Source organism: Dipodomys ordii, unplaced genomic scaffold, assembly GCF_000151885.1.
Source record: "Dipodomys ordii isolate 6190 unplaced genomic scaffold, Dord_2.0 Scaffold26, whole genome shotgun sequence".
Lineage (NCBI taxonomy): Eukaryota > Metazoa > Chordata > Mammalia > Rodentia > Heteromyidae > Dipodomys > Dipodomys ordii.
Genome location: NW_012267242.1, coordinates 7569375 through 7590633, shown reverse-complemented (window position 1 = coordinate 7590633; position 21259 = coordinate 7569375). Strand labels below are relative to the sequence as shown.

The 21259-nt window shown below is 44.7% G+C and overlaps 1 protein-coding gene across 1 annotated transcript in view; it reads left to right on the top strand.

Moving 5' to 3' along the window:
• Positions 1-11517: 11517 nt before the first annotated feature.
• The window catches only part of Slc30a10 (solute carrier family 30, member 10), an 11555-nt gene continuing 1813 nt past the window's right edge, over positions 11518-21259 (top strand). Inside the window, exons 1-3 of the mRNA XM_013015172.1 lie at positions 11518-12151; positions 12816-12893; positions 19989-20228. Of these exons, the coding sequence (XP_012870626.1) occupies positions 11518-12151; positions 12816-12893; positions 19989-20228 (952 nt within the window). The remainder of the gene's footprint in view (positions 12152-12815; positions 12894-19988; positions 20229-21259) is intronic.

The following is a 21259-nucleotide window of genomic DNA, read 5'->3' as shown; positions in this document are numbered from 1 at the left end:
ATTCCTCAGCACCACATAAGCAAAAAGAAAAAACCCGGAAGTGGCGCTGTGGCTCAAGTGGTAGAATGCTAGCCTTGAGCTGAAGAGCTGAGGGACAGCGCCCAGGCCCAGAGTTCAGGCCCCACAACCGGACCCAAAAACACAATTCACATCACTTCCTCATGCAAGATTGACTTATCTCTCTCCACAATTCCTAAATGCTCATCCAATGTGCTCTCAGCTCCACATGCTTGGCAGGGTCTTGTCTTAAATGGGTCCAGGATGAATGAAGCATCTCGGGTATAGTTCCTTATATATGGTTCCTTCAGTTTCTTGAGATCTGGGACTAAAGAAACAAATGACTTGCTCTCCACACATCCAACACACAGTGAAGGGACAGGTCTAGTACAATGGAAGTTTGCCTCAACTGTGTTTGTTTTAGACAGCATTTACAACTTTAGGAGGATGACTTTTGTGTGTGTGTGTGTGTGTGTGTGTGTGTGGTCGGTCATGGGGCTTGAACTCTGGGCTTGGACGCTGTCCCTGTGCTCTTCAGCTCAAGGCAAGCACTGTACCCCTTGAGCCACAGCAACACTTCCGGTTTTCTAGTGGTTTATTGGAGATAAGAGTCTCAAGGACTTTCCTGCCCGGGCTGGTTTTGAACCGTGATCCTCAGATCTCAGCCTCCTGAGTAGCTAGGATTACACGCGTGAGCCACTGGTGCCTGGCTATGGAGTCTGACTTTTAATAGTTTCCTAAGTATGGCTCCCTCTGGTGGTGAGGAGGCTGTATCCAGACACTTGACAGCTCTGTGAAAAGATTTCCCTCATTCTAGTCCCTCAATCTGATCAAATCTAATACTCCTGTTGAGTGTTTAGAGTAACACCTCCCCAAATAAGCACACCCACACCCACATCCCCCTACATAGCCCCACACCCATACCCACACACGCTAAAGAATGTTTGGATATGGGCCTGTTTCCTTTCTTTTTCTTCTACCCTTAGGAGAGCTATCTTCCTCTAGTTCAATCTGCCTGTTGTTTTGTGAGCAAATTACTGTATTTCATTTCCTATACAACTAAGTCTGAAGCATATAATAACACTAATACACACAGGGGCTGGGAAGGTGGCTCAGTGGTAGAGTGCTTGCCTTGCATACATGAGGCCTTGGGTTCGATTCCTCAGCACCTAGCTTCTCAGGAGGCTGAAATCTGAGGATCTTGGTTCAAAGCCAGCCCAGGCAGGAACATCCATGAGACTCTTATCTCCAATTAACCACCAGAATACTGCAAGTGGTGCTGTGGCTCAAGTGGTAGAACGCTTTTCTTGAGCTGAAGAGCTCAGGGACAGTGCCCAGGCCCAGAGTTCAAGCCCCATGACCGACCAAAAAAAAAAAAAAAGTGTCCATCTGTAGGCAATAGCTGCTGTGACCTGCCAACATCAAAATGCTTGATAGATACCCTTCACAACAGCTTTGGCACAAGTCTCGCCAGAAACACAATCCCTGTGTTTCTTTAGCCTTAGGAAAACCACTTATCTTTCTTGAGGTTCTTGAGAACTCGTATCAGATAGGTTGGAGCTTTGGGAACTTGTAATACCTGTTTCTCACTTTCCTAGGTAGATATGATGGATAGATTAGATATAGCTGACAGATGAATATAAACTTTATTACAGATAGTAAAGGGTCTGGCTTAGATATGTAGTGACAGGAGCGGAATTATCTTCTAGGTTTCCACGTCTTCTTCTCCAGGGAAGAGCCTGTTTCAGTTAGCTTTCCTATGGGTCAGGAGTGCAGATCTCTGTAGGAAGGTAAATCTGTAGTTCAAATGGTAGAGTGTCAGCCTTAAGCAAAAAGAAGTTCAGGGACAGTGCCCAGGACCTGAGATCAAGCCCCAGAATTGGCAAAAAAAAAAAAAAAGACCCACAGAAAACAAACAAAAACCTTGTGGGCTTACTGTGATCAATTCAGATTGCCCACTTAGCCCCCAGCCCATAGTGCAGCAACAGCCCCACTGGGACCATTTGCTGGTACATTGGACTTTGCCCCAAACATAGTTACTAGGAAGGGCTAACTATGTCTACTTCAATAGTTCTTATTTCAACATAGAAAATTATTCTCTTGGACAAATAACCTTTCCTGTTTTCCTATCATTTAAACTTTAAGGGGAGTCTAGCAAAAAAAGAAAGCTGCTGTTTGTGGAGGTGTTTGGGATAGCATCAAATAACAGGTGAAATTTTTTGTGAAGGTTATTAAATCATATAGCCAAATATAGTGGTTCACATCTGTAATCCCAGCACTCAGGAGGCTGAGGTAGGAGCATTACATGTTTGAGGATAGCTTGTCTCAAAAAAATTATCATCTGGGCTGGGAAGGTGGCTCAGTGGTAGAGCACTTGCCTTGCATGCATGAGGCCCTGGGTTCAATTCCTCAGCACCATATAAGCAGAAAAAATAAAAAAAAAACCTGGAAGTGGCGCTGTGGCTCAAGTGGTAGAGTACTAGCCTTGAGCTGAAGAGCTGAAGGACAGCACCCAGGCCCAGAGTTCAGGCCCCACAACTGGGCTCCCTCCCCAAAATTATCATCTATCTATCTATCTATCTATCTATCTATCTATCTATCTATCTATCTATCTATCTATCTATCTATCTGTCTGTCTGTCTGTCTGTCTGTCTGTCTGTCTGTCTGTCTGTGTCTGTCTATCTATCTATCTGTCTGTCTGTCTGTCTGTCTGTCTGTCTGTCTGTCTGTCTGTCTGTCTGTCTGTCTCTCTCTCTCTCTCTCTCTCTCTCTCTCTATCTATCTAATCTGTCCTCTATTTTACTTATAGTTATTAGGTAAACTCCAGGGGAGTTTGTCTCCATTTTAAAATAACTTTTAGTTCATTTTACTTCCATTGGATAATTAAAAATTGTCCAAAAGCTGATTATTCCCCTCGCAACCCCTGCTCCATTCATCAATCTGGAGGAATTAGACTTCAGTGGTATCAATAAGTAATGATGAACTTCGAGGGAGAAGTGTTTCTTAAATACCCAGTTCTGCCTCTGTTTTCCCCATTTCTCCCAATAGCCATATCCCCTTTCAGGTTCATGTTTAACTTACCTTCCTCTTCTAAACCTAGAGCATAGGAATTCCCTATGATTGAGTCTCTGGGGTGCCCTGGTGGCCTGGAGGAGGGAAGAGAACCACACACCAAAGCTAGTGTTCATGACCACCAGCAGACCTCAGAGATTCTCAGATAGCATTGGCCTCTGCTCTCAATTGCATCAGACAGCCCAAAGACTATTTCTGCTTTCTCAACAACCTGTATACAGGGATGTCAGCCATGGACTAGCTTTTTTTTTGGGGGGGGGTAGGTTGTAGGGCCTGAACTCTGGGTTTGGGCACTGTCCCTCAGCTCTTCAGCTCAAGGCTAGTGCTTTACCACTTGAGCCACAGTGCCACTTCCAGCCTTTTCTGCTTATGTGATACAGAGGAATTGAACTCAGGGCTTCCTGCATACAAGGCAAGCACTCTACCACTGAGCCCAGCTCCCATGGCCTAGCTTTTTAAAATTGTTGTTCGTATCTCCTTCTTTTATCATGAAAAAAAAAGAGAGTCAAATTTGAAGGGAGTCTGCATTGTTCTCATAACCCAATGCTACCTTCATGGTTTACTGGAACCCATCTACCCCTAAGACCATTCTTGGAAGTCTCTGCCATGGAGTAATTTTTGGCTCTGAAAGTATGCATTGCCCTGGGCAAAACCATTTGCCAACTGCCTGAGTTGACTGTCTTGTTTGGACTTACACTAAAACCCTAAGCTCCCCAGCTTACAGATCCCTTGTATCTCTGACTATGTTGGACATTACCTGGAGCCCTTGGACAGTGCTGAATAAAGCCAGCTCCTGTTCTGATCTATGGAGGTCTCTGTCCCCTTTCTTCCCTTTCATTAGCTTGACCTTGCATGCATGAGGCCCTGAGTTCAATTCCTCTGTATCACATAAGCAGAAAAGGCTGGAAGTGGCGCTGTGGCTCAAGTGGTAGAGCACTAGCCTTGAGCTATGACCAACCCTATGACCAACAAAAATAAAAAATAAAAAGCTAGGCCATGGCTGACATTCCTGTATTCAAGTCAAAAAAAATCTCTCAAATTTAATGTGTTTTCAAGTCCTCTGAGGGGGAAAACCCTCCACATTATCCTCAATGCGACCTAGAAATTGATAATATGGGTCAGTCCCTAATTACTGGGGAGGTGGAGGTAGGTCTGAGGCCTGCCTGGACTAAAGCATGACACCCTATCTGGGAATGTGGTTTAGCATGCATGAAGCCCTCGGTTTGATTCCTCAGTACCACATACACAGAAAAGGCATGAAGTGGTGCTGTGGCTCAAGTGGTAGAGGGCTAGCCTTGCGCAAAAGAAGCTTGAGACAACACCCAGGTCCTGAGTTCAAGCCCCAGGACTGGCAAAAAAAATTAACTAACTGCTATACAGAGACATAAAAATTGTACACATCAATGGGATAATTAGTATTTTGATACTCGTATCACTGCATAATGTTTCAATCAAGCTACAAACATTTACCATTTCTTTGTGGTTGAGAACCACCATTATTGTTGTTCAGTCACTTCACTGTACCATTGTTACCAGAACCTCTTGTTTGTGTCTAACTGTAACAACTCAGTACTCATTGATCAATCTTTCCCCATGCCTCTCCCTTGTACTCTTCCCGGGCTCTGCTAACCAAACTGTACTCTCCACTTTGGAGACGAAGTTTGTTAGAGTCCACATAGGAATGAGATCATGCTGTGGTACTTGTCTTTCTGTGTCTGGCTCATTCCACTATGTGGAATAGTGGAATGAGAATGGGGAAACTCAAATTACTAACTGCTATGCTATGGTGTCTTTCACGTTTTCTTTTGCATTTCTATTGGAAAATATTAAATCGTACCTAGTAAGGGGTTTCATCCTAACCTTCCAAGTCCTCTTAAAGTGATTGCAAAATTAAAATGACTTAGTCAATATTTTATTTAATGAGTTGTATTATTTGATGTTACAATGGGGTAGGTTTCTTTTTTTTTTAAATATAAGTTTATTGCCATTAACTTTGTTGCACAGCCGGGCACTGGTGGCTTACACCTGTAATCCTAGCTATTCAGGAGGCTGAGATCTGAGGATCATGGTGTCAAAGCCAGCCTGGGCAGGAAAGTCTGTGAGACTCTTATCTCCAATAAACCACTAGAAAACCGAAAGTGGCATTGTAGCTCAAGTGGCAGAGCGCTCGCCTTGAGCTAAAGAGCTGAGGGACAGCGCCCAGTCCTAGAGTTCAAGCCCCATGACCGACAAAAATAGAAAAAAAAAGTTTGTTGTACAGAGGGATTACCATTTCATAAATCAAGTAATGAGTACATTTCTTTTTTGGATAGTATCACCCTTTCCTTCATTTTCCCTTGTTTTCCCCTTCCTGTCCCTGCCCACAAGTTACATAGCTCATTTTCCACACGGAGTCTGCAGAACACCATGACTGAGCATATGTCTGTTGAACATCCCTCTCTTGCTGCCCACTTAAAATGACAAAATTTTTAAGAGCAAAACCAACCACCACCAACAACAACAAATAAATAAATACTGTTTTAAATGTTCAGAAGAGTTGTGCCTTTGGGTTTTCCCCCCAAGAGTATGCTCCTTTAGTCTGTGTGTGAATATCTAGAGCCTTGTATAAGTTGCATCCAGTTGTAGTTTAGATCTAGCGTCCACATATGAGAGAAAACATGTGCTATTGGTTTGTGAGATTGGCTTACCTCACTTAACATGGTTTTTCTAGGTCCATTCATTTCTTTGCAAATGCCATAATGCTAAACAGATGAGTAAAACTCCATTGTGTATAGGTCTTGCATTTTACTGACCCACACATCTATTGTAGGATATCTGGGCTGTTTTTATAACTTGGCTATTGTGACTAGTGTTACCAGTGAACACGGATGTGCAAGTGCCTTTACCGTATCCTCACTTGTACTATTCTGGATAGTGTTAGGAAAGACCAAGCATATGAAAGCAGAGAAAGAAGGCCAGACACCTCAACAGATCAAATCAGATTTCGTTCATCACTGGCGAGGGGCGCCAAGTACCACCCAGCAGAGTCTAGGATACAAGGGGCGTGGAAAGTGGGCAGTCTAGGGTATGAGTTCAAGTCAAACAAGGGAGTCAACTCAGGCAACTGGCAAAACTGAGTTCTACCTGGGGAAATGTATACTTTCCGACAGATGAGGATTTTCCAAAAATTGTTTCAAGGCCACAACTTCTAAGAATGGCCCTGGGAGGATGGGGGTAGTTAGTGGTCAAGTGGGCCTATCAGATAGGGCTGGTATTCTTTATCAGTTCAAGGGGGTAGTGTTCATTTCAAGAACAAACAAGCCAACCACTGGTGACTCAAGCCTGTAATCCTAGCTACGCGAGAGTCTGAGATCTGAGGATTGCAGTTGGAAGCCAGCCTGGGCAGGAAACTCCATGAGACTCTTATCTCCCATAAGCGACTCAAAAAAGCCAAAGTGGTGCTGTGGCTCAAGTGGTGAGTGCTAGTTGAGCAAAAAGAATCTCAGGGGGCTGGGAAGGTGGCTCAGTGGTAGAGCGCTTGCCTTGCATGCATGTTGCCCTGGGTTCGATTCCTCAGCACCACATAACAAAAAAGCCAGAAGTAGCGCTGTGGCTCAAGTGGTAGAGCGCTAGCCTTGAGCTGAAGAGCTGAGGGACAGCGCCCAGGCCCAGAGTTCAGGCCCCACAACCGGACCCAAAAAAAAAAAAAAAGAATCTCAGGGGCAACACTCAGGCCCAGAGTTCAAGCCCCAGGACCAGAGAAAGAAAGAAAGAAGACCAAGCATTGTTTTTGAGAAACCATGGAGGTGCCTTTAAGTAAGGACATTTGATAAATTGACCAGCACAGCTCTGAATTCAGAATGGAGCTCATTCCTTCTAGGAAGATGCACATCATGTTGCTGTGTCTCATCTTCACCAGCAACCCTTTAAAAGTGGTATTGACCACTGATTAGTGTTCATCTTCATATCATATGCCTCTATCATTAAGAATCTCTTAGCTGAGTGCTGGTAGCTCATGCTTGTAATCCTAGCTGCTCAGGAGGCTGAAATATGAGGAGCACAGTTTGAAGCCAGCCCTGGCAGAAAATTCTGTGGGACTCTTATCTCCAACTAACCAGCAAAAAGCCATGGTAGAGCTGTGGCTCAAATGGTAAAGTGCCAGCCTTGAGCAAAAACTAAAGGACATCACCCAGGCTAGAGTTCTCTGTTTCTGTCTCCTTGTCTCTGTCTCTGTCTCTGTTTCTGTCTGTTTGTCTCTGTCTTTGTCTCTGTTTCTCTCTCACACACACATACAATGAATCTCTTACATTTAGGGTATCCTGAAAAACAGTGAAGGGAAAATGCCGACTTGGGGTACATTAAGTACACTATTACTTTGTATCAACCAAAGTGGTACATATACATATGCATATACATATACATATATGTTCTTTAATGAAAAACTGAGTTTATTCCCAAGATTCTTCAGCTCCCTGTAGAAAGGATTTCCTTTTGTCAAATCTTTACACATCTGGAGATGGGCCAATGGTGGGGGATCTCTACTATGGGAAACCACCTTTTAAGGACTTGGAATATTTTGGACAAGATGTCCATCCTCTCTCCTGAAGGCAAATATCATCTCTTTCATAATTTTTATTTGTGCAATTATACAATTATGCATATAAGTTACTTTGATCAAATTCATCTCATTATTATTCTTTATCTTCTCCTCCCTGTTAAAGCAATGCAATAGGGCTTTGTTATTCTATTTCCGTGTGTGTGTATGAAGAGCTTTGATCATACTTCATCTTCTCCTTCTCTTTTCACCCCACCCCTTCCCATGGGGGGACATATCTCACCAGGAGAGTCCTGAAAAGAAACCACCACCAACAACAACAAAATAAAGCTGCTTTCTTAATTTCTTTAAATGTAATTTGATTGTTATTATTGAGGCAATGAACTGAAGAATTACCATTTCATAAGTCAGGTAATGAGTAAAATTCTTTTTTTTTTTAAACCTCTGTATATGTCTGAAGGTAGTGAGGACTGGAACTACAGCAGGAGAAGGGAGGACCATTGGGAAGGGGACATTTCCAAGGATGGCTTATCTTTAGGGTAGGAGGGAATCTCTCAGGAGTGTCTTTTATTTTATATTTTTATTGTGTTTTTTTTTTTTTTGGTCCAGTTGTGGGGCCTGAACTCTGGGCCTGGCCGCTGTCCCTCAGCTCTTCAGCTCAAGGCTAGTGCTCTACCACTTGAGCCACAGTGCCACTTCTGGCTTTTTCTGTTTATGTGGTGCTGAGGAATAGAACCCAGGGCCTCATGCATGCAAGGCAAGCACTCTACCACTGAGCCACCTTCCCAGCCCATGAGTACATTTCTTATCAAGCATTGTTGCCTCCTCCTTTGTTTCCCCTTCCCATCCCTTCCCATCTCCCCCCTCCCCGCCATTTCCCTCCCCACTCCTCCTCCCCATGAGTAAAATTCTTTTCAGATAATGTCACCCCTTCCTTCACTATCTCTACCCTCTAAACCTGCCCCCTCTCTGGCTCAGTTTTCCTCTCTCATCCCTGCTTATAAGTTACATAGTTCTTTTTTCCACACAGCATATGCTGAATACCATGATGGCATTTGTTCACTCTTCCTCCCTCCCCCTTTTGCTTTAGAAAGTTCTTTTAAAAAGTTATTTCTGGGGCAAATGCCAGTGTAGAAATAGTTTTTAGTGTCAAGATCTCTGAATTTGTGACTCACGGTATGTTTTAAGTTTTGCAATGAAAAACGTGAACTTAGACTTTTTTTCATTTGTTTTGTTATGGAGGTGCTGACCAGTGCAGCTCAAGACTACTTTTAAGAGAGGATAAACGAGTTTATTGCTGATGACAGGAATCAGGCTAGTGCCGGAAAGAAGTTTGAATCCTGAGGGAGGGTGAAGTGGACTGACCCTCTGGACAAAGTCATGGATGGTGACCAAGTAGCTTAAAAGCAGGAGTTTATTGGATTGACTGGCCAGGGCTGACTCAACTTGGGAATGAGCAGCCTTGAACTCAAATAGCTCAGGGTTAATAAAGGCAAAAAATGCTTTCTTTTAGAGTAGATACAAGCAAGCTGATATACAGAAGCAGAACTTAGATGTCATTTTGCAAGCACGTAAATCACAACCATTCCTGAAACAAAACCATAAATACTCCTGTAACCATTTCTTGATCTTTAAGCAATGGGTGTTTTTGTTTCGAAACTACTAGTTACAGAAAAGGGGGCAGACTTCCCCTCGCCCCTGGTCTGGAGAGTCCCCATGGTGGATATCGATGGTTTTGCTACTACTTAATGAATTCCTGTAACTGGGTGTTTAACTCACTAATTTACTTCAAGCCTTTAACTTTGGAATTTCTCCTTTTAATGACTAGCCTTGAATTTTTTTTTGTTTTCTACAGGGAGATCCTGTCTTTCAAGTTTGGCCCTATTCTTAAAAATCAATCATTTTATTCTGTCTCTAATTTCACATTTTATATTCTTTTTAGGGGGTCAGCATAAGGGGAGATCCTGGGCTTTATACAAACTGGTTGTATACAAAGCGGGCAGTCATCAGATATACAAAAGGTCAGGAGGGAAATTCTGACCAGGTGGGCAATTCCTTTCTAGTTGTACAGAAATCATGGCACCAACCATGATCTTCAGATCTCAGCTTCCAGAGGAGTTAGGATTACAGCTGTGAGCCACCAGCAACCAGCCCTGAATTATTTTTAAAATGCCTTGTGGGTGGGGTGCCCTGTTGGCACATGCCTGAAATCTTAGCTATTCTGGAGGCTGAGATCTGAGGATGGTGGTTCTAAGCCAGCCCCGGCAGGAAAATGCAGGAGACACTCATCTCCAATAAACTACTCATAAAGAGTCAGAAGTGGTACTTTGGCTCAAGTGGTAGAGTGCTAGCCTTAAGCAAAAGGAGCTCAGGGATAGTGCCCAGGTCTTGAGTTCAAGGCCCAAGACTGCCAAAAACATAAATATAAACAAACAAACAAAAAACCTAGCCTTATGGGCGTCCTGCTATGCATTCAGACAGCCCCAGGTCTCCCCTAACATACATTCCAGCAACAGCCCCGAGGGCCACTTTCCTGCAGCTAGATGCTGGAAGGACTCTTCTACTTAAGTTTTACCACAAAGACACTAAAGTGATGAAATTAGTATAAGGTGGGTGTGAAGAAGACCATAGGAGTGAGTGGAACTTTCTCTTTAATGTCTTATTCTTATTTATTTTGTCGGTCGTGGGGCTTGAACTTTGGGCCTGGGTACTGTCCCTGAACTCTTCAACTCACAGCTAGCATTCTATCACTTGAGCCACAGCACCACTTCCAGTTTTCTGAGTTGTTTATTGGAGATAAAAGAGTCCCTCGGACTTTCTTGCCCGGGCTGGCTTTGAACAGCGATCTTCAGATCTCAGCCTCCTGAGTAGTTCGGATTACAGGTGTGAGCCACTGGCGCCTGTTTTTTTTTTTTTAAATTTTTATTTTATTGTACAGATGCTGTACAGAGGGGTTTCTTTAATGTCTTTGGTGGAGAATGAGACAAGTCCATTGAGGTGGCTGGCCCTGGCGTGGCTGTTTTGTTTCGTTTTGTTTCTGGTCGAGAGACTTTTGTTTGCCACAGAACGGATGAGCATCTGAGTGTTGGGTGTGAGCCTCCGTGTGTGTCTGTGCCCCGCAGGAGGAGAAGGGCACCAGGATAACAGTGCCAGGAGAGGGTCACAGAGATGGTCCCAGCCTTCTTCATGAAGTCAGTGAGGAAGAAGAGAGGAGCGATCTGGTGGTCTCACCACCGGTGGTGGCGTCAGCAGGGTACCGAGCGATGGCTGAACTCACATTTAATAAAACAGAAAGGCAGGCAGAGCCCTGAGAGGCAGGGTTGGCCCAAGTTCACGCTCCTGGGCCTTACGAGGCGGAGGGTTAATGGGGAAATCTATACAGCAACCCGAGACTGGGCACGTACGCACAGGTGTCCACGTCCACCACCAACGGGAACACGCCCGTGGACAGTCAAGGTCCTGGACAATCAGGCTGGGCAAGGCCATTGGCCATTGGTGGGGGGAAAGGAGGACCTGGAGAAGAGGGAGAGGAGGTGGTGAATCCCACCTCTGCTCCTCCACCCCTTCCTCCCTGCAGCCCGGGGTGGAAAGGCCCTTGGCTGGGTGGCGAGGGAGGAGGCCCCGGGGGCGGAGGGAGGAGACCTGAGGCCTTTCAGCCACTCCCATAGACTCTGGACTGCCGGGGGGTGGGGGGGACTGGGGTGGCTCTGTCTCCGCCTTATAAAGCAGCGTCTGGGCAGGGCGCGCGGGCGGGGAAGCCCTGGAGGCGGGGTGCCGGGCCCCGGTGGAGTCGGGGAGGGGGCGGTCACCGTGCGCGGGGGCCCCCCACCTGTGGCGCGGGGCTTGGCGACGCTGGCCGGGGAGCAGCGGGAGGGCAGGACGCGGCGGCGGGTTGGGGCCGCCGGGCTGCAGCCATGGGCCGTTACTCGGGCAAGACGTGCCGGCTGCTCTTCATGCTGGTCCTCACCGTGGTGTTCTTCGTGGCCGAGCTGGTGTCGGGCTACCTGGGCAACTCGATCGCGCTGCTGTCCGACTCCTTCAACATGCTGTCGGATCTGATCTCGCTGTGCGTGGGGCTGAGCGCCGGTTACATCGCGCGGCGCCCTGGCCGGGGCTCCCGGGCCACCTTCGGCTACGCGCGCGCCGAGGTGGTGGGCGCGCTCAGCAACGCCGTCTTCCTCACCGCGCTCTGCTTCACCATCTTCGTGCAGGCCGTGCTGCGCCTCGCCCGGCCCGAGCGCATGGACGACCCCGAGCTGGTGCTCATCGTCGGCGCCCTGGGGCTCGCCGTCAACCTGGTGGGGCTGCTCATCTTCCAGGACTGCGCCGCCTGGTTCTCCTGCTGCGTCCCGGGCCTCCGCCGCCGCCTGCAGCAGCAGCAGCGACAGCTGGACCAGGGGGGTGCTTCGGGGGGACCCCAGGGCACGGAGGGCCAGCAGGATGCGGTGACCCCCAGCGTCCCCGTCTCTGACTCCGCTGTGACCTTCCGGGGGGCTTCGGTGGAGAGCAAGCAGGAGAAGGGGGCGACCGTTTTCTCAAATGTAGCAGGTGCCTTTCGGTTGCATCCTTTGGACGGCTTTGCCCTTCCCTCCTCCTCCTCTCTTCCTCTTCCTCCATCCTCTGTCTCTCTCCTCCTTCCTGGTCCCTTCCTCCCCACCCCACGCCTTTTTCTTCCTGTCAGAAGTTCTTCCTTCCTTTCTTTTTCTTTTTTATACTCTTTGCACCCGCGTGACCTCTCTTCTCCTAACAGTATATATTCCCCCCTAATGACTTGAATTTCCTCCTCGATTTTGCGTTCTTGTTTGTCATTTGTCTTCCTCTAGTCTCTCTGTGTGGAAGTTATCGATTTTCTTAGGAATCAGTTCTTCTTGTTGAGCATTACACAACACTCCTCCTCCCGCCTCCCTTTCATCGATTACTGTCTGAACTTTGTTTCCCTCCTCCCCCTTTGGCCACCCTCTAGTTTCTGGTGTTGGGGTGGGGATGGGCTCCCCAGTTATTCTTTTTTCGTTTTAATTTGCAAGGAAGTGTGAATGAAATCCAAAGCTGGACCCCAAGCCCTTTTAGGGTCAAGGGGTACTATTGGGGTGTGTGTGTGTGTGACAGAAAGGGGCTAGTAGGAGTCTGAAATAACAAAACTTTATTTTGAGTCCATTGGTTCTTTTTGCTTGTAGAACTTATACACAACACAAGGTTTCTTCTTTGAATGCAGGTGATTCCCTGAGCACCCAGAATGAACTGGAAGAGACTATGAAAAAGGAGAAAAAGTCTGAAGCCCTGAATATCCGAGGTAGGATTGACTTTGGGTCCATTTGAAATCCTTTCCAAATGTGTGTTTTGCTCTCCACTTGTGTTTGACTTTGACTAAGTCAATGATGTGTTGGAAAGTAGGCCAGTTACCTGCACAGACTATGACCCGGGTGTCTTACCTAATGGATGCATTGATTTGGAAGGAGAAACTAGTTGCTAATGATTTATCTTTGCTCTTGTTGGGCCCAACATATTGCCCCTGCTCCTGAGTTCCATATAGCACTGCCTTCTTGCTTCTCCACTCAGTTTTGCACATCCATGGATATTGCTGATACAGGCTGATATAGCCTGTTTGTTTATTGTCAGTTGTAGGGCTTGAACTCAGAGCCTGAGTGCTGTTCTTGAGCTCTTTGCTAGCATTCTACCACTTCGAGTGCCATTCCTAGTTTTCTGGTAGTTCATTGTAGATAAAAGTGTCAAGGACTTCCCTGCCTGGGCAGGCTTTGAACCACAGTCCTCAGATCTCAGCCTTCTTAGTAGCTAGGATTACCACTAGCACCCGGTTTAATCCCCAATCTTAACTTTGAGAATTGCAGTGAAGTATAAGGTAAAGGTTAATCTTTTACTTTCATATGGTTTGGGAAAAGTGTGGAATGAGAATTAGATGAAAATAATATAATGAAAAGAGAATAATCCAGGAGGCATTCTTTCTAGTTTAGGAAATCTCACACCTGACATAAAGTCATTCTTAGAATGGACTTACGGGAGGAAAATACCCAGAAATCAGTAATATAGTAGCCCTGAAAAAATTGCAAAATGAATTCACTTTTCTAAAGTGAATAGTAGTAGATCTATTTGAGAGAATCTATAATGAAAAGTCATCATCCTTTAATATATCTTTCTTTCTTAAGTTCCAGTTTAAATACACATCTATCTTTTTTTTTTTGACAGTTGTGAGGCTTGAACTCACAACTGTGAGCACTGTCATTGAGCCTCTTTGTGTTCAAGGCTAGCACTACCACTTGAGCCACACCACCACTTCCAGTTTTTGAGTGGTTAATTGAAGATAAGAGTCTTACTGGGACTTTTCTGTCCAGGGCTGGCTTTGAACAGAGATCCTCACAACTCAGCCTCCTGAGTAACTGGGATTAAAGGTGTGAGCTACTGGAGCCTGATGTCTTTTTTTGGTATATTTTTTTATTGTAAAAATACTGTACAGAGGGGTTATAGTTACATGAGCAAGGTAATGAGTCCATTTCCTATCCAGCATTGTTGCCTCCTCCTCCTTTGTTTTTCCCCTACCATCCCTTCCCTCCCACCTCCACAACCCCCCTTCCCCACTTTGCTGAAGTTGTAAAGTTTGTTTTCCACATAGTGTCTTGTACATCTCATTGTTACAATGGGTCAACCTGTATTCTTATTTAAGCATTTTGTTTTTTTCCCTTCCCCTCCCCAAATTAACGAAGTGTATGTACAAGAGGCAGAGCACTGGAATCAACTACAGTGAAAACAGGTGTTATACCATGGGGGAGAAACATACAAAGAAACAAAAAAAATCACATAGTACATTATAAATATGTTAGAAACAATACTTGTGTCCCTATCTTGGGGTTAATTTTGGTGCCTGATTTCTTTTTTTTAATTTAATTTAATTTTATTTGTGAACATACTGTACAGAGAGGTTACAATTACATTGGCGCCTGATTTCTATCTAAGTTTTTTTAAGGTAAAGTTTGCTATGGTAGCACTTTACCTTTTTAAAACACACAGGTAATCACCTTCATTTTTGTGTTACAGAGTTTAGAGAAAGAATAGGTAAGCATAAAGAAGAAAGGACAGTGGATAGGATAGATCATGACCTTATTTCAGAAGTTTGTATGATCTTACTAATTTGGTGTGTGTGTGTGTGTGTGTGTGTGTGTGTGTGTGTGTGTGTGTGTGTTCATGTGTGTGTTCGGCTCAAACCCTGGGCCTAGTGCATGCCAGGCAGTTGCTCTATCATCGAGCTATATTCTCTTAGTTTCACATGATGGGGACACACTAATCTTTAGTCTACAACTGTACCTAGCCAAACACTCATTCCAGACGGATTTTCAGAAGTGCACCTGGCAGAGGTGAAGAATATAGTGGCCAAAAAGTTGGAATTTGGCAACTGCCTAGGTTTGAGGCCTGGCTCTGGCACTTAAGGACTACCCAGATTAGGTCATATTCTTGAATCTCTTCAGGACTTAGGGTGCCTTATTTTTTATTTTTTGCCAGTCCTAGGACTTGAACTCAAGGCCTGGGCACTGTCCCCAAGCTTCTTTTGCTCAAGGCTGGCACTCTACCACTTGAGCCACAGTGCCACTCTGGCTCTTTCTGTTTATGTGGTACTGAAGAATCGAACCCAGGGCCTCATGTATAGTAGGTAAGCGCTCTACCACTGAGCCACATCCCCAGCTCCCCTCATTTTTTTAAAATGAGGATAATGAGATCAGTGGTAGAATACTTGCTAGTAGCCATGAGACCTGGAATTCAGTCCACAGAATTAAAAATGAATGAAAGAATGAATGAATGAATGAATGAATGAAAAGCAACTAATTAAATAAAGGTAGATAACAACAGTACTTATCGATTTGCATGATGAGAAGACATGTAAGCTACTTAGGCTTATAACAGGAAAGTGAGCTTCCACTTTTATTGAGTGCCTACTTTGTGCCAGGTACCATGCATGGATGAGTCATTCGGTGTTCATTATCATTTTCCTAGAAGGATACTTTTATCATTCAGGTCCTGAGTGAAATAGTAAGGTGCCAGGCCCTGCTGGTTTAGTAATGATGAGCTAGGTCATGCCTTTGCTCATGCTTTCAGGATTTAGGTTAAGTGTGAGGCAGGCCTGGGCCCTTCAATTCAGGGAAGGACCACAAAATGTAAGTGCTAGAAAGAACTTAGAATGAGTTCCCACCCTTCCTTACTCTTTACAAAGGAGAAAATAGAGTCTAGAGGATTTAGCGACTTCCCCGTGTCTCCTTAGTTAGCATAGAGGTGGGCCGGAATCCTGGGCCCCTGTTTCATGTTTCCGGCTCCTTCTATGATCACATACTGCCTCTGGCTTCCAGGCAGGGGTGGCTTGCTTCTCCAGTGTACACTTAGAAGCAGTTGCTTCAGAAAACACAATTGTTAATAATTATTTTCTTTCTGCATACAAGTAATTGGAGTATGTAGTTGCAATACATGGATACCTTGGCAACTTTTTTTTTTTTTGTCGGTCATGGGGCTTGAACTCTGGGCTTGGGCACTGTCCCTCAGCTCTTCAGCTCAAGGTAAGTGCTCTACCGCTTGAGCCACAATGCCACTTCTGGTTTTCTGGTGGTTTATTGGAGATAAGAGTCTCATGGACTTTCCTTGCCTGGGCTGGCTTTGAACCGAGATCCTCAGATCTCAGCCTCCTAAGTAGCTAGGATTACAGGCGTGAGCCACTGGTGCCCGGCTCCTTGGCAAGTTTTAAAATTGAAAAATGTCATGTTCTGGAGACTTTGCTTACTCCAACTGTTCTTTTTTTTTTTTTTTTTTTGTCAGTTGTGGGGCCTGAACTCTGGGCCTGGGCTCTGTCCCTCAGCTCTTTAGCTTAAAGCTAGCGCTCTACCACTTGAGCCACAGTGCCACTTCCAGTTTTCTGGTGGTTAATTGTAGATAAGAGTCTGATGGACTATCTGCCCGGGCTGGCTTTGGACCATGATCCTTAGAGAAGCCTCTTGAGAAGCTAGGATTACAGGCATGAGCCACCTGCGCCCAGCAAGATTCTTTTTTTTTTTTTCTTTTTTTTTTTTGCCAGTCCTGGGACTTTAACTCAGGGCCTGGACACTGTCCCTGAGCCTCTTTTGTTCAAGGCTAGCACTCTACTGCTTGAGCCATAGTACCACTTCTAGGTTTTTTTTTTGTTGTTGTTGTTGTTTATGTGGTACTGAGCTTCATGCATGCTAGGCAAGCACTCTACCACTAAGCCACATTCCCAGCCCCCCCCAGCAAGATTCTTACATTTACCAAATGTCAATTTTAGTCAGATTGCCAGATCATGAGATATATGAGTCTGAGGTTGTTTATAATATTATTAATAATAAAAATAATAATTATTATTATTGTCCTAGAGCTTGAACTGTAGGCCTGGGTGCTGTCCCTGAGCTTTTGTGCTCAAGGCTAGTGCTTTACCGCTTGAGCCATAGCTCTCCTTCCAGTTTTTTGTGGTTAATTGGAGATAAGAGTCTCACAGACTTTCCTCTCTGGGGCTTTGAACCTTGATCCTCCGATCCCAGCCTTCTGAGTAGCTAGGATTACAGGTGTGAGCCACCGGTGCTATTTTTTTCTTTACTTTTTAAAATTCCAAGTTGACATGTGAAGGGTAGGTACAGAGGATTCCTTACAATTTTTTTTTTGGGTCCAATCATGGGGCTTGTTGTACTCTGGGCCTGGGCGCTGTCCCTCAGCTCTTCAGCTCAAGGCTAGCGCTCTACCACTTGAGCCACAGCGCCACTACTGGCTTTTTTCTTTTTGCTTATGTGGTGCTGAGGAATCGAACCCAGGGCCTCATGCATGCAAGGCAAGCACTCTACCACTGAGCCACCTTCCCAGCCCAGGTACAGAGGATTCCTGACTTTGTAAAGGACTCCAGTCTTCTGAGCACTGTGACTAATCAGGTGACTGATGTGGCTAGAATGCTGATCTTTGTCTCTACCAGACTTGTCTCTGAATCACAGATGAGACCATAGCAGTGTTTGCCCACAAACTTTTTATTATGTTCAATAAAATGTCTGAGTACTGCTGGAAATCAAAAGCTTGCTATTTGTCGCCAGTACTTCTTTCTAGAAATTTCTGCCCCTTTCTCCCCTCCTGCACTGCCATTCTTAGTACTTATGGTACTTACTGCTTAGTACTTATGGTACTTACTGCTCTGTACTTGCTGTATAGTAGAGCCAGTGGAGAAGGGCGTACCTTCCCAGGTCAGGCAGATCTGGCTTGCTTTCTGTCTCTGCATTTTCTAGCCCAGTAACAACTGTTTAGCTTTGGCTTCCTCATCTGTTTATAAAGATACTGGTACCATCTTCCTGGTATTGTGGTAAGCATGACCTGGATGTTTGGCACAGCTAGGCACAAGATTGAGGATTTATTCCACAAATTACCAAGGTTGATAGTAGGAGAGGCAGGTTGCAAGTGAATGGAGCTCAGGATCCGGCCTGTGCTGCAGTTCACCAGGGTGACTACAGACAGCAAAAACGCTGTACAGTATGCTTTCCCAAAAAGCAAGAAGAAAGGATTTTTTTTGAGTGCTCTCACCATAAAGACAACAAAGATTGGAGGAAATACATGTTTTTCTCTTGTTTGAGCATCATGCATATGCCAAAACAACACATGATACTCTATATACACGAACAGTTTGTATTTGCATCAATTAAAGAAAAAGAATATCACCAGTGCACTGGTGATATCCCAGAGGATAATGGCTTTCCTCATCTTTGTGTGGGAGGCCAACAACCCACTGCTGGGGTTGGGAGTGTAGCTCTGCGGTGTGTGCTTGCATAGCATGTGCAAGGCCCTGAGCTTTCTCCACAGATACAAATAGTAACTCGTGATAATAACAAAGGAAGAATTTAAGCTGATTCTTTCAGCAGGCTTTTTTTTTCATATTCAGAACTTTGTACAGGGTTCCATTAAGCAGATTTCCCAGGCTTCTCTCCCTCTGAAAGACATTTTAGTTATGTGATCTTGGACACATTATTGAGCTACTCTGTGCCCAAGATATGGAAAGGATACAGCCAGCGTAACCATGAGAAGCTACAGGCATGTTCTAAGCTAACCCTTACTGAAACAGCAGGGCTGAAGTCTCCTCATTGCACTCAGGACCTCAATGACACTAATATCTATCTAGGAAGATGATTGTAAACATGAAGCAACTCATTCATGTTTAGCACCTGGCACAAAGTAGAGAGTCAATAAAAGTAGTAGTTCATTTTACTATAAGCCTAAGCACTTTATATGTTTTCTTCTTATATATGTTTTTTTTCTCATGCAAGCCTATGAGGTTGGTACTCTTGTTATCCTTATCACTAGATGAGGATTGGCCTCTCTTTCTATATCTATGTATCTATGTATATATCCATGTATCATATTCCATAATTGTATTATTATAATTAGTACAAATTACTCACTACTCTGTGTTTCATTTTCTTCCTTTGTAAAATGGAAATTGACTTTCTGATGGGGCCTGAGAATCACCCTTCCCTCCTTCTCTCCGCTCTCCCTTCCTCCCTTCCTTCCTTCCGTCTTTCCTTCCTTCCTTCCTTCCATCCTTCCTTTTCTATCTCTCCCTCCCTCTCTCTCCTTCTCCCCCTCCTTCCTTCTCTCCCCATTTCCTTTATTTCTAATTTTTGTACTTTTATTTGTATTTATTTTATATTTCATTTATTCTTATACATATTTGCTTCTTTGTTTCTCCTGGGATCTCTTTTTCTTGCAAACAGCTTTCTTGCTCGTGTAGGGATAGCATGTTTCTTTCATTTCTCTCTCTCCCTTCCTTCCTTCCTTCTTTTTTTTTTTGCCAGTCTCAGAGCTTGAATTCAGGGCCTGGGCAATGTCCCTGAGCCTCTCTGTGTTCAAGGCTAGCACTACCACCTGAGCCACAGCACCACTTCTGGCTTTTTCTGTTTATGAAGAATCCAACCCTGGGCTTCAGGCATGCTAGGCACTCTACCACTAAGCCACATTCCCAGCGCATCAGTGTGGGGCAATATCTTTTCAGGGCAGGAGGAGGGCAAGATATGAAACAGCCCCTCCCTGGTTCATCTGTGTGTTTTGGATGCTTTCTTCTTGGATGTGTTCGATCCACCAGAGAATTTTCATCTCACACTGTGAGATGAGATAATCACCCACGTATTGACAGCTACCAAGAATCCTCCTGGCCATTCCCGGGCTCTCTGCATCCTGGAATTTGTAGTCTTGGCTTTGATTTCAGAGAAAGTATTGCCATTATTATGATTATTTCCATATTGATGTTTGCAGGAGTGCTAACTGCAAAGTACACAGGTAGCAACAGATATCCCTCTACTTGGAAATCAGACTACTGTGGGACTGTGGGCTTTATCAGTATCTTTCTTCACGGCAGGCGTTCTTTTACATGTGATGGGAGATGCGCTGGGGTCTGTGATTGTGGTCATCACTGCTGTCATATTCTACCTACGTCCCCTGACCGCTGAAGCGCCATGTAACTGGCAGTGTTACATTGACCCCAGCCTGACCATCATCATGGTCATCATTATTCTGTCATCGGCCTTTCCGCTCATCAAGGAGACTGCTGCCATTCTGCTGCAGATGGTCCCCAAGGGAGTCGACATGGAAGAGCTGAGTAAGTAGACTGGGGACTGGATGCTGAGATGGAGTGCTAGTGCAGTTGGAGGGCTAGCATTGTGCAAAGTGCTGTTTGGTTTGTGCATTCTGAAACTGCCACGAAGATTTCCCTGGGTGCTTGGCAGCCTAGGAAGATGACGTGCAGCTCCAAGAACCAAAGGTCCTTGTAACCCAGGATGCTCTGACTTAGTCACACTTTTTTTTTTGTCAGTCATGGGGCTTAAACTCTGGGACCTGGGCACTGTCCCTGAGCTCCTCAGCTCAAGGCTAGCTCTCTACCACTTGAAGCACAGTGCCACTTCTGGTTTTCTGTTGGTTAATTGGAGATAAGAGTCTTACTATGGCCTTTCCTGCCTGGGCTGGCTTTGAACCATGATCCTCATATCTCAGCCTCTTGAATAGCTAGGATTATAGGTGTGAGCCACTGGTGTTCAGCTTGCTGTTGTCTTTGTAGGATTCAAGTTAATTCCATTATTGCCTGAGGACATTTTTTTGTATGATTTCAATTATTTACTTATTTATTTATTTAACTTATTTTTGTCCAGTCCTTGGGCTTGCGCTCATGGCCTGGGCACTGTCCTTGAGTTTCTTTTTCTCAAGGATAGCTCTCTACCACTTGAGCCACAGCTCCACTTCCAGCCTTTTCTTTTTATGTGTTACTAAGGATTCAAACCTAGGGCTTTCTGCATACCAGGCAAGCAGTCTATCACTAAGCCACATTCCCAGCCCTATTTCTAGTTTTTAAAAGGAGACTACATTTTTATACAGCAGAAACTCAGTTTTTATATAAAACAATACTATTTTATACATATTTGTTATGGCTATTATTATACATTGCTTCATTGGTGAGCCAGAAAACAGGGAGTAGAAGTTAGAAGATCTGTTTTATGATCTGCCTGATAGTCAGTCTATTTATTTATTTATTTTTCTATATATTTTTTAATTGTGAAAATACCATACAGAGGGGTTACAATTACATGGGCAAGGTAATGAGTACATTTCTTATCAAGCATTGTTGCCTCCTCCTTC